The sequence below is a fragment of the Sceloporus occidentalis genome, unplaced genomic scaffold, assembly GCF_023333645.1.
Source record: "Sceloporus occidentalis isolate IW3139 unplaced genomic scaffold, rSceOcc1.0.p SCAF_36, whole genome shotgun sequence".
NCBI classification, from domain to species: Eukaryota; Metazoa; Chordata; class Lepidosauria; order Squamata; family Phrynosomatidae; genus Sceloporus; species Sceloporus occidentalis.
Genome location: NW_028317016.1, coordinates 9,744,075 through 9,756,973, shown reverse-complemented (window position 1 = coordinate 9,756,973; position 12,899 = coordinate 9,744,075). Strand labels below are relative to the sequence as shown.

General features: G+C 39.2%; 1 protein-coding gene across 1 annotated transcript in view; it reads left to right on the top strand.

Moving 5' to 3' along the window:
* The window catches only part of LOC149297928 (serine/threonine-protein kinase 10-like), a 46,088-nt gene extending 37,519 nt beyond the window's left edge, over nt 1-8,569 (top strand). Inside the window, exons 10-19 of the mRNA XM_089488052.1 lie at nt 3,213-3,343; nt 3,585-3,708; nt 4,001-4,180; nt 4,349-4,441; nt 5,177-5,306; nt 5,678-5,802; nt 6,807-6,995; nt 7,754-7,879; nt 8,190-8,303; nt 8,432-8,569. Of these exons, the coding sequence (XP_089344178.1) occupies nt 3,213-3,343; nt 3,585-3,708; nt 4,001-4,180; nt 4,349-4,441; nt 5,177-5,306; nt 5,678-5,802; nt 6,807-6,995; nt 7,754-7,879; nt 8,190-8,303; nt 8,432-8,569 (1,350 nt within the window). The remainder of the gene's footprint in view (nt 1-3,212; nt 3,344-3,584; nt 3,709-4,000; nt 4,181-4,348; nt 4,442-5,176; nt 5,307-5,677; nt 5,803-6,806; nt 6,996-7,753; nt 7,880-8,189; nt 8,304-8,431) is intronic.
* Nucleotides 8,570-12,899: the final 4,330 nt, after the last annotated feature.

The window sequence follows — 12,899 nt, the reverse complement described above, 5'->3', positions numbered from 1 at the left end:
CACGACAGGATTTCCTGTGAACGTGCCGCAGCTGTACGCAGAAACCTGTAATGTTTAGAAAGAGCTTAAATATTGCGAAACCACTTGTTTCCCATTATATTTATTTATCTTGAGAGGGAAGCCTGACTCTGTTTGCGTAGGGGGTGCGGAATCATTCCCGGTGTACTAGTCACGAGGGCAAATATTCAATATGTCCTTAATGTTTAGTTCTACATACCTTGGTGTCTTGCCATTAGTTCGTTTTTGTCCTGTTTACACCTGTTAATGATTGATTTTTGCGTGCTGGCATCGTTCTCCACAATATTACATCTTCCTGATTCTTCTATCCGATTTACTAAAACGTTATGATCATTCATGATTGTTGCTTATCTTTTCCATGCCAGGACATATTTGGGACCTTTTCTATTAATATAATAATAGTCTCTCAAGTTGTCCCGGCAACTGCAATACCCTGCACCCTTCTCCATAGTAGCCGTGGTCCAGGAATTATGTACAGGCCAACAACATGTGTAAAAAAAAAAATATTTTTATTTCAGCCTAATGGGGTGAAATGACATTTTCTATATGTAATAGTTGTATAAACTACAGAAGTTGGGATATCTCTTCCTCGGGTTGACCCCTTCGTGACAATGGCTGATTTTATTTTTTGTACCCTCCGTTTACTGAACCCACACAAGTTGTTATATATTTGTTTTTTCCAGAATAATAAGGGCTTTTTTTAGATGTCATTATTTTGATAGCATCATAAACTCTTTTAACCCCTTGATGACAATTGCCGTTCCGGGCACGTCATGGAAAATCAAGTCGTTAACATGTGTGGCCCCTCCCCGGGCGTCAACATCCGCCATACATTGAATGGCGGCGGACGCCCGTTTTAAAAGCGTTTAGGAGGCGATCAACGATCACCTCCTAAACTTAAATGGTGTCGCTGGAATGCCTCGTTCAGGAGGCATCCAGCGACACCAAACACTTACCTCAGGGGAACCTTCAAGTTGAAAAAAATGTTTACATTTTTTTTTTTAAAAAGGCAAAAATAAAATATATATATATAAAAAATATATTTTTGTGAGCAAGTCCTAAAATTAGCATATTAGCTTAAAACAATTCTCGCATGGAAAGAGTTAAAATACTGGCATATTAAATGCCCATGGGTGTCTACTTTAAAAAAAAATAATTTATGATTTGATGGGGTAAAATGAATTGGCTGGGTTCAACAATGTCCCAAATAACACGGGGGGAAGGATGGCCACACATCTAATTTCAAATTAGAAAAATGCACACGTACCAAATGTGGCCTTTTAGTTCCCCCAAAAAATGATAAACCCATGCATGTGGGGTATCACTGTACTCAGGAGATGTTGCTGAACACATATTGGGGTGTCGTGTGACAGCGGCAAAAACCAGGAGCTGTAAATTCATACATAAAGTAGGTGTGTGGGGGGAAAAATACACACAAAAAAATACTACTGCAAACTTTGAAAAAATTCTGGTGGTAAAATGTGTGCATGCAAAGCGTTAAAATACCAGCATTTAAAATACCCTGAGGTGTCTAGTTTTCAAAAATATATGGTTTTGTTGGGCACACTGAAATGGCCCAGCTCAAAGATGTACCAAATAGGGCATGGGCAGTGGATCCCTAAATGCCAAAGTTCAACATTGAAAAATGCGCATGCCCCAAATGTGGCCCTTTTGCCCCCAAACAGCCAGGCAAAATCATTCATTTGAGGTATCACTGTACTCAGGAGATGTTGCTAAACACATATTGAGGTGTTTTATGATTGTGCCATATACCAGAACCTGTTTATTCATACCTGAAGTAAAATGTGTGTGAAAAAACAAATGCAAAAAAATAACTACCATAAAGTTTGACAAAGGCTGATGGTAGAATTAGTGCTTGGAAAGGGTTAAAATACTAGCATTTGGAATACCCTGGGCTGTCTAGTTTTCAAAAATATATGATTTGATGGGGTAAATTGCATTGGCCGGCTTCAAATATACCCGAAATGGCACATGGGGGGAAGAATTACCAGATTTGGAAAAAATGGCTTTGAAATGGCAAAAGGCTACCTGTACTTATTGCCCCATAATGTGTAGAAAAAAGCAAAAAAACATAAAAACATTGGGTATTTCTAAACTCAGGACAAATAGTAGAATCTATTTAGCAGGTTTTTTCATTACCTTTTATAGATGAGTAAAAGATTTTTCAACTAAAAGTTAGAAACAGTCATTTTTTTTCTACATTTTTCACCATATTTTATACTTTTTTTAATAGTAAATAATATGATACAATCAAAACAATGTCATCTAAAGAAAGCCCTTCTTGTCCTGAAAAAAACAATATCTAATGTGTGTGTGTTCAGTAAACGGGAAAGAAGAAAATTACAGCTAAACACGAGCAGCGCAGAAATGTTAAAACGGCAATTGTCACGAAGGGTACAAAAAGTAAAATCAGCCTGTCACGAAGGGGTTAAAAGTGTATGGCGGATGTTGACGCCACAGGGAGTGACCAGACATGGCCCCTGATGCCGATCACCCCGATTTGGGTGCAGAAAGTGGGGTTAAGAAAAGTGAAATGAGAATTAGTTAAATATACAGTGCCCTTAGAAGTTGGTGTTCTTACTTGATAACTTTTATTCAGTCAGCATAGAGAAAGATGTAGTCATAGAAGCTTTCTGGACCTCGGAGCTCTCTTCTTTAGAGTGAAGAAGAAGCGACATGGGGGTCCCAAAAGCTTATGTGATGACTCCTACACCTTTTATTAGGCCAACATGGGAAAAATATAAAATCTGAGAGCACATTTTAGACTAATGTGGCTGTATCTGAGAAGGGAATTGTAGCTCATGGGCTCTACCAGTGAACCTATGGATGGTTGCGGTGTTCAACTGAACTCTAACAGAAGTTTTGCTGCTGAGCTCAAACTGTGGTGATGGAAAAGCATTTCTTAAGCTTAAAGCTCAAACTTATGGGTCTTTTGTTTACAAAGGCTTGAATGGTCACTCATTTTTTCTGATTTCCAGTATTTCCTTATTTTATAAGGTGTTATTTAGAAAGCGCTGATGGCTGGTCAACGTGGAAGTCATCTAATTGATTTCATTTGTTGATAAAGATCGCCCTCTAATGGTGGTTGGTGGTTTTTCAGAAGCTGTACTGACTAGAAAGAGATGGAGAACAAACAGCAGGTAATAATATATTGTCCTTTCTCCTCGCCTCAGGAATCCCGACTTCAAAACAAAACCTTGAAACGTACAAGGAAGTTTGTCGTGGACGGAGTGGAAGTTAGCGTTACTACCTCAAAAATCATAAGTGAAGACGAGAAAAAGGATGAAGAAATGCGCTTCTTGAGGTATGATGTTACTAACAGAATTTGTTTTAATCAGAGAGTCGTTCATTAAGACAGAACAGAATTATTTCTGTGTGACTGACAAGTCAGATTCATTCATAAGCACATTTCAGACAGATTGTTCTTATGGGTTATAGAGAGTGGTGTAAGAATGTGTCATAGGATTCCCGATGAGATGTGTTTCTGTACGGGACTGGGCTCCATCCACTCACGTTTCCGTGTCTGGTTATTTGGTATCTTGTAGGAGACAGGAACTGCGGGAGTTGCGGCTGCTGCAGAAAGAGGCGCACAGGAACCAAGTTCAGCTGACCGCCAAACACCATTTGCAGCTGGAGCACATGATTCGCCGCTTTGAACAAGAAATGAGCGTACGTTGGAGGCAGTAACACTCGCCGTTGTGTAAAGTCATAGAGAAATCTCAAATATTTTTCTTTTTATAAAAGTGAACTTGACAAATTTAGTTACTATAGGTTGAGAAATAATTGCTCCCTGACAAACTTACAATGAATAAAGTTCAGTTATTTAATTCAGGGAAAGCAAAATTTTGAAGACTGTCTTTGGCCTATACATCTCTTGCCTTAAGCCTGGCAGCTTTTATTAAATTGTGAGTTGGTGCGTGTGTGTGTTTACGATATGCGTCTTCTGTTCTCCCATGTACAGGCCAAGAAGAAGTTCTATGACACAGAGTTGGAAATCCTTGAGAGACAACAGAAGCAGCAGATTGAAAAAATGGAGCAAGAGCACACCATACGGAGACGGGATGAAGCCAAGCGTATCCGAACTGATCAAGAGCGGGAGTATGCCAAGTTCCAAGATCATCTCAAGCTCATAAAGAAGGAGGTAATTGGTGCCCTTTGTGTCTCACATGCACTAAAAGGTCCACCGTATTTGGTCAGAGTATATAATTCATTCTGGGGTTTTTTTTTCTGACAGAAATGTAAAATGTACTCCTAACAACCCAGTCCACATGCAAGCTTGCATTAACCCTTTGTCTGATGCATTTTATAGGTGAAGATGGCCATAGAGAAGATGCCCAGGCAGCAACGTAGGGAAAGCATGAAGCTGAAAATGGAAGAATTTGCTCAGAAAAAGCAGACAGAGGTGAGTCTTGTACAGAATGTCCTGCCCCACCTGTCTCGATTCGGTTAAAAAAAATATATAAAATAAAATGGTAGTACAGCTATTGTTCCATTTGGCCTGTGCAAACAATACATAACCTGGTCCTTTCTGATCTTTTTTTTAATTGCTCTAATTAAAACCGCTAATAAAAGTCAAAGGGGCTCATACATTTCCTTCCTTTGTTCATTTCTCAGAAAGCTGAATTGTTTCTGGTAAACCTTCTTTTGTAGAATAGCTGCAATTTATAGACATGTTATAGGTGGTAGAAGATAGTGTTGAGTCTACTACCACCAGCAGAAGAATGAGAGAGACGGTAGGATTACTCGATTCAGTATCCTTTTTATAAACCTTTTGTTTTAATGAAAGTATTCTTTAGAAAGTGTCTGATCAGGGATGTTGTATTCTTGTGGATAAATACTGCAAGTAGAAAGTGTTGATCCTTCCACTTGCACATCCACTCTTGTGTCCTCAGCATCACCTGCTGCTGCAGATTGCCGGGATATGACATCATATACAGGTGGTACGCAGAATGTGACATAGGCAGTTTTAGTGGATGGGTTTGTACCATGCACAGCACTGCTTCTCCCTTGCAATCTGGTACAATTGGGCCTGGTTAAGTCTTAACACTTTCTATGATGCAATTTGAGGAAAATAGGTTTTTTTGTAGCATAGATTTATCACCTAAATGGTTCTGATATTTTGTTTCTCTGATTGCAGGAACAGCAGTTTTTACGCAAACAGAAAGAAGATTTGGCCATGGCCATGAAGGCAATAATTATGGAGAATAAGATCGAGATATATAACAAAGAGCGGGAGTTTCTGAATAAGAAGCAGCAGCTTCTGAGAGGTAAAGTTAAGGGAAGCAGACATATTGTCCCCCGCTGTTTTAGTATTATTTGAAGTTAATGTGTCATGTTTTATAGCTGTTTAGTTTAATGCTTTTATGAGGTTGTTGTATCTATGGAGTAGCTAAGGTGTCTGCTTTCACTGTCTTACAGATAAGATTTATCTGTAAAGATTAGGCTGATGTGTAAATTAAATGTATAAATGCTGTGATGTGCAGGATTTGTGCAATATGACGGGTTGACTTTAAACATTCCTGCTCTGTGTGTTTTATATGTTTTTACCTATAAAGTGCCCACATTTACAAGTTCTACAAGTTAAATTGCAATGTTGTGAACCGAATCTGGCACTTGATTGCTGCCGTGTTTCACACAGATAGAGAAGCATTCATCTGGGATTTGGAAGAGCGTCACCTACATGAAAAACACCAGCTGATAAAGCAGCAGCTGAAGGATCAGTACTTCCTACAACGTCATGAACTCCTGCGAAAGCACGACAAGGTACAGTGAGAGTGCAAATTCCTTTGTTGAGTAATTCTTCCAATTTTTTAGCTTAAGTATTATGAATTGTCACTATGTATGGAGCTTTTCTCAAGGAATTAGAAGAATGTATTATGATGCTATTTTTCTACACAATAAAACCTTTGGAACTCCTGCAGTGTGTTGCCCACTGCTACTAACCCGAAGTATGATTCCCATGAACTTCCCAAGTACTTCTGTGGGTTTACAGAGTCTTTTGTAGACTAAAGGTTGAAAGGTCACTCGATCAGAAATGGCCATTTTGCTTTTTTGTTTTGTAAACTGCTATTTGGTGCGTTCTAATAGCTGGTTAGAAATACTGTAGAGGCCAAGCAACAATGTACTCAATCTTGAGTACCATTGCTGTAGGTAAATATGAGCTCCACCTCCCAAATCGCTTTAAGGCTATAGATCTTTCTGTGCACCAACCACTGCTTTCCAGCAATCATATGTACAAAAAAGAAGGGATTAGAAAACAAAAAAGTTAAAACCCTTCCCATCACAAACATTCTGGGGTGTGCATACCTTCAAAAGGTTTAGTGAATGTCGTCAGTCTGAGCTGCTGTTTGAAAGTCAGCTTTGTTGGGAACCTACTCTATAACTGGTACTCTTGTCTTCCATCCCTTAGCAATGCATAAGTTGACAATCAGTGCTCAGAGAGACAATCGGTGCTTAGAGAGACACTATTGGTTTGTTGACGAGCCACCTAGGGATCCATAATTAGATATCATTTCAAGCTCATGAGTAAGTTTTTTTTTTTTTTTTTTTTTTTTTTTTCTTCTTCTAATGAGCTCTCCCCCAAACATAAATGAAGGTGCCGCGAGTTGTGTAAACATGGAAATGGAAATCTCCGACTAAGGCTTTATTAAACTGCACGAGTGGCAGAGGGCTTATAGATATTAATATACAAAGGTCACAAATGCTGATGGCTGTTACTTTGTGTTAATATAAATTCAGAGAAAATGTGATGTGTATTGAATTTCCAGGAGCAAGAACAGATGCAGCGCTATAACCAGCGCATGCTGGAGCAGCTCCGGCTACGGCAGCAGCAAGAGAAGGCCAGGCTTCCTAAGATACAGAGGAGCGAAGGGAAGACGCGAATGACCATTTACAAGAAGAGTCTTCATATCAGTTCAAGTGGCAATGCTGCTGAACAGAGGGAGAAGATAAAACAGGTGATTGCTGTGATTGAGCTATTGATAATGCAATGTCACCTCCCATCTTGTATCTTTTATTACTCTTATCTCCAATAAGATACATGAGTGGAGATTAGCAACTCCAACTCAGTGTTTTACAGGCTGTACACTCACTACTTGTAGCAGAGTGTAATTTCTTCAGTGTTGTCACATGAAAAGATATAATAAAATATTTACAAGAATGTGAGGGGTGTACTCACTTTTGTAAGATACTGCAGTGTATGTGTATATATGTGTTAATGGAAAAGTGTGTGTAAGGGCAGTGTTTGTGTGTATATGTGTGTCTATGGGCAGTGTAGGTATTTGTATGTTTGTAAGCTGATGTGTGTAAAGTCTAAACCTGTGTGAAAGGGCAATGGATGTGTATATGCGTATTAATGGGCAGGTGTGTGTAAGGGCAGTGTATGTGTATGTATGTGTGTGTGTGTAAGGGCAGTCGTGTGTGTATATGTGTGTTTATAGGCAGTGTATGCGTATATGTGTGTTAATGGGCAGGTATGTGTAAAGCCAGCGTGTATGTGGGTTTATAGACAGGTGTGTGTAAAGGTAGTGTGTAAGGGCAGTGTAAATGAAACAACCTCTGTAAAAAAAAAATAAAAAAAAATATTGCTGGGGGGTACAATTTTCCATTCTTGCATCGGGTGTAAAAGGAGCTAGCTACGACTGTGTGAATGGGCATTTAATAACCATAGATATTCTTCACCTGCTTGATGAGCCGTGTCACCTCTATTTTACAGTTTTCTCAGCAAGAGGAAAAGCGTCAGAGAGCAGAGAGGCAGCTGCAGCAGCAGAAGCATGAGCAACAGATGATGGAAATGCAGGCAGAGTGTGAGAGCAATGCCAGAGAACTGCAGCAGCTTCAGGTGACATGGTCATGGTGAAGGATGATGGGGTTTATGGTGGGATTGCCTCTAGAGACAGGATGCTCTTGCTAGCTAGGCTTTTGACCCTGCTTTATTATTTTGGAGTACCGTGTTCCTTGGCAGTCTCGGCTTACAGCTCATTATAATTGTACATCTGTGTCATACAGTTGGTTTCTCTGTCTACAGGCCTCCTGTCTATTGTATGAAATAATGAAAAAATAAATCGCATTTAATATTTCTCAGCTATACTAAAACCCTGAATATTATTTTAAAGCTCTGTTGTCTTTACTGCTTGTTTATTTGCTCATAGAACGAGAAGTGTCACCTCTTAGTAGAACATGAGACCCAGAAGCTGAAGGCCTTGGATGAAAGCCATGGTCAGATGCTGAGAGACTGGCGGGAGAAGCTTAGGCCCCGCAAGAAGGTATGCAAAGTAGGCTGATTAAAAGGTGCCATTCTAATAAATAGATTAAGTCTTTACTTATCTTTTGGTAAAGGCTTTTACTACAAGTGTTTTGTGTATGATAAAAATATGTTTTATGTTTCCTACAGGCTTTAGAGGAAGATCTAGAACAGAAGAAGCAGGAACAGGAGATGTTCTTCAGAATGAGTGAAGAAGCAGGAGCGCAAACAACGTCTCCTCACAAGCCTGCCAAATTCTATCCTTACACTTCTGCTGAGGCGTCGTAGGCTTTGGCCGACCAGTGAACAAACCAAACGTTGTTTAACAGAATTCTGTTATTTCTGTAATTTCCAAAATGTGAAAATCAGTTATAAAATAACGATATGATTTAACAATATTCTATTCTTTAAGCTTTATAAACGAAATAAGATTTTGTGTCTTCATTCTAGGTCCCCTTGGAGGCATTATATCCTTGGCACACTAAAGTAACACTGGAAACACACAATTGGGCCATTTCATATTAAAATGCACACACATGTTTCCCAAGCCCCATACACTATGCTCCCCCCATGCAGAAACCCCCCACTAGAAACATCTAAGTACGGAGTGAATGGTTGGTACATTGTTTCAATTCTGACTTGTCGTTATTTGCCTTGGTATAAAGAAACAATTGTAAAAATAATAAAAAAAAAAAACTAGAAGGGACCAAGCAATATATAGACCTTTTTTTTTAATATGACATTCTAATGCAGAGCACGTCTAATAATAAGATGTAACATTTTATTTTATGACATAAATAAGAGCACTTTTGCCTAACAATTTAATGTGAGTGGACTGCTGGCCAGTCTGTATTTCAAGGGCCACGTTCATTACATTTTTGCTGTAGGAAGCTTAACCAACCAAGGCTGGACAATACTATAACATCTTGGTTAACGTGGCGTGAGCCACTCTACGCAGCATTGATATGCATTCTACGATATAACATTTACTTGTGCCTTCAATGATAATCCCATGTCATAATTTCATTCTCATTGATTGCTTTCTTTGAATTTTTTTTTTCTTGGTGTTAACTGATATTATTAGACATCGCCATGGAAAGTACATTTTTCTTTTTTTTATATTTATGACACCCCCAAGGTACAATGAGGACGTTGGAAAGGCATTTTACTGCAGTTGGACCTAACCCTTATGTTTGCGTTCAAGCTGTAGAGTATATATATATATATATATATATATATATATATATATCTCTATCTCTATATAGTCATAGATTTTTATTTGTAAACATTAAATTATAACATCACATTTATGTTTAAAACAAGGTTTAACCTTGTAATCACTGTAGCTTCACCAAGGTGCACTATGTACTTTCTATCTTCATTCCTTTTTATTGACCCAAAGTGTTAACAGCGCTGTAAACTAGAAAAAACAAATCTAGAGTATATTTGTGAAATATGATGTCTTTATGACAATGATATTTTGATAAAAGATGGTTTGCGCCACATTGTGTACAGAGAGTCTATTATTTGATAAGGGTTGCGTTTGGGTTAAAACACGGTATAATGTAAATAAGATTCTAATAAAGTAACTTGTGAAATAAGACAGTTGTATATTTTCTTTCTTGTCGGTGTATGTTTCTACCGTGTCATAAGTTGGAGCTCTCTACCATCCCCTACTTAATTTTCTCTGCGTTCCTTTGAGAACCTTTTTTTTTTATTTTTTTATTTCCCTAAATGCTAAGATGTCCTTATGAATATTCATGTAAGATTTCTACTGCAGATTACTTCACATCATTATTATAATAATAATTTTGATTAAATTGTAATATTTTTGCCATAGTTTGTTTGTGCTTCTCAATTTTACCTTTAACGTTACCAGTATTTTACAGCAAAAGCTCGTTAAAGATGCAATGTATTTTTTTTATTGTATTTGTGACCAGTAGAGTGTGCTCTAGTTCATTTTAAAGCTCTTTTACATTTAATGCACTGATTTACGGTGGGACTTTTGCCCCACAGTTTTAAGTATAATGGGATTAATTTATTACATCTAACTATAGGTGGCGTATTTTCTGTTAGTTTAATTGTTTTGGAGACATTTAGTTAAATCCAATTCCTAATTTTAGAAATTCATACTGCAGTCTGTGTATGTAGCATACTTACGTACACTTGCTTGTGACCAACAGGGCCTATAATCATGCAACTTACATGTCACTTGAGATGACCAGTCATTTGCAAATATACACTGTTCATAAACTAAGGTTGGTCAGAGCCCTGTTTTTGGTGCATTAAATATATACTCACACGCTCTACACGTATGCAGTAATGTTTGCATACCATAAGAAGCCATCTCTGCTGGTTCACTGTGGACATCAAGTCCTTGGGTGGAAGCAAGCAACCCAGACTTAATCAGAGGATCAGTGACCCTCTTGTCTAGAGAAGGGGTTTAACTGGAAACTTATTTTAGTTTCTGTAAAATTCATCCATGGAGTGGCGTATGACGGGGGTCTGGACTGGGGGTATACACAGGGTGGAAGAGGGGGAGTGAGACTAGTCCTCTTCTAGACTATCCATAAAAAAAGATTGTCCCTTAGCAGGTTGTGGATGAATGTGGGACAGTCATGTACCATATCCTGCTCTCCCTCACCAGTGGTTCTTGGAGAACATCCTTTTACACAACACATTACATTCCAAACATCTTCAATAACTCATAACACATTAGGTACCAAGCATCTTCAAATGCACCCTTTGTGTAGGTACTTTCTTTTTTTCTAAGTGGTCCCAACAAGGCCTATGCAAACATGCAAAGCCAGAACAATTGAAGGGGTGTCTTCCCCTCCACCATGCACTGTGGACAATGTTTATATCTGCATAGCACCTTTACATGAATACATGTCCTGAATCACCATCCATGCAAAGTCTATATGTTAATAGGTCTGAGTTTATCAGTGTGGAATCTTGTTGTTATACTACTAAATTCGCTTGATGCGTGTTTGCAACAGATTCGCTAAAATTATGGTGGGCATACCAGCGATATGTTATTAAAATGTGATGGGTAGATTTGATTGAAGAGCTGATTTAAATTCACATTTTTAATCCAGATTGGATTTGACCTGTTTCAAGATAACCTGTCTCTTGTGCATGCATGGATCAAATACCTTTGATCTCCCTCAGAGAACAGAAAAAATACCTCCTCTGAAAGGGACTGTACAACACAGATGAAATGGGACTAGAAAGGCTTAAGCCATAATATAAACCCTCAATACAGTTTATTTTAGTTTAAACTCCCTCTAGACCAGTGGTTCTCAACTCATGGGTCGTGACACTGTCTTCGGTGGGTCGCAGAGGGTCAGGGCCGGGCTGGAGGTATACCGGGAAAATTTCACTTTCCTGGGGCTGCCTTACACATTGTAGCAGCAATCCGCGAGCCGCAGGCTGTCAGGACCGTGGCTGCAACAATCAGGGCCATCAGGCAGCCTCCGGTCCGGCATGTACTTTAGTATTACTCCCCGACCGCAAAGTGGGAGCTGAATAGTTTTTCTCCGATTGCTCCTCCCCTCTTCCTGCTGCAGCCCGCGGACAGCCTTTCCGCTCCCTCATCCTTTCTGAGGAAAGTATATATTTTTTTAGTGTACTAATTATTTATATATATTGTGACAGAAAGCAGGGGATGATAATGGAGGGAGTTTATATATCCCCTTATATTTTGCAGGGTGGTTACCCACAATAGTTTCTACTAGCCCCAGGGAGATGTATTGTTAAGAATGTAATTATTGATATTTGTTATTTGTGTATTTTGGGTCCCTGGGGTGGAGCATTTGGAGAGTAGGGCGGGCCAGTGCTCCACTCCACAGTTTGTGAGCAGCAGAAGACCAGCAGGTGGAAATCCAGTCCGGAGATTCACGGTTACTCTCCTAAACACTCACCTGTATCTACTAATTAATGGGAGAGGCAGTTAAGTAGCCTCCGGATCTCAGAGCAAGAGAGAGAGAGATCATTTGGCTCCCTGAGAGAGAGGGAGAGAGCTGCTAAAATACTGAGTGCTGCCAATATTACATGCAATTTTGTTTGTTGGAACAGATAAGCCGCCCAACTGTAGTTAGGTTAAGAATCCTGTACTAGTTAGTGCTCACGAGAGCAAGGCTTTTTGTTTTGATTTATTTATTTTCTGTAATGCCTGTGGTGACAAAATAAAACAGGCCCAGCCTTTTTATTTTACCCTCCTCGTGTCTGAGTCGTCTCTGCAGCCTGGTAGACTGTGTATAAGTAAAGATTCCCGGACAGAGTTCCAAAGTGAAGGGGTATTGTGTCACATATGGTGGAGATTGCGGGTAACACACGAACAAGTCGGTAAGGTGCAAAAGAGACTAAAGAAAATGGAGGATGTCATTAAAGCACTTATCCAGTGCACCACAGTGCAGCAAGAAACTAACAAAAGGGCAGCTGAGACTAATACTATACAGCAGGAGAATATCGCTGCACTACAGCAACTGGTGCTAGCCCAAAAAGAAAACACAGAGGCTATGATCAGGCAAGCTGCATTAGCTCAAGCTGAAGCTCATCGAATGCTCAGAGAGGAGCAGCAAAATGCCACTCGTGCCATGCAGCAAGAGATCCAGGT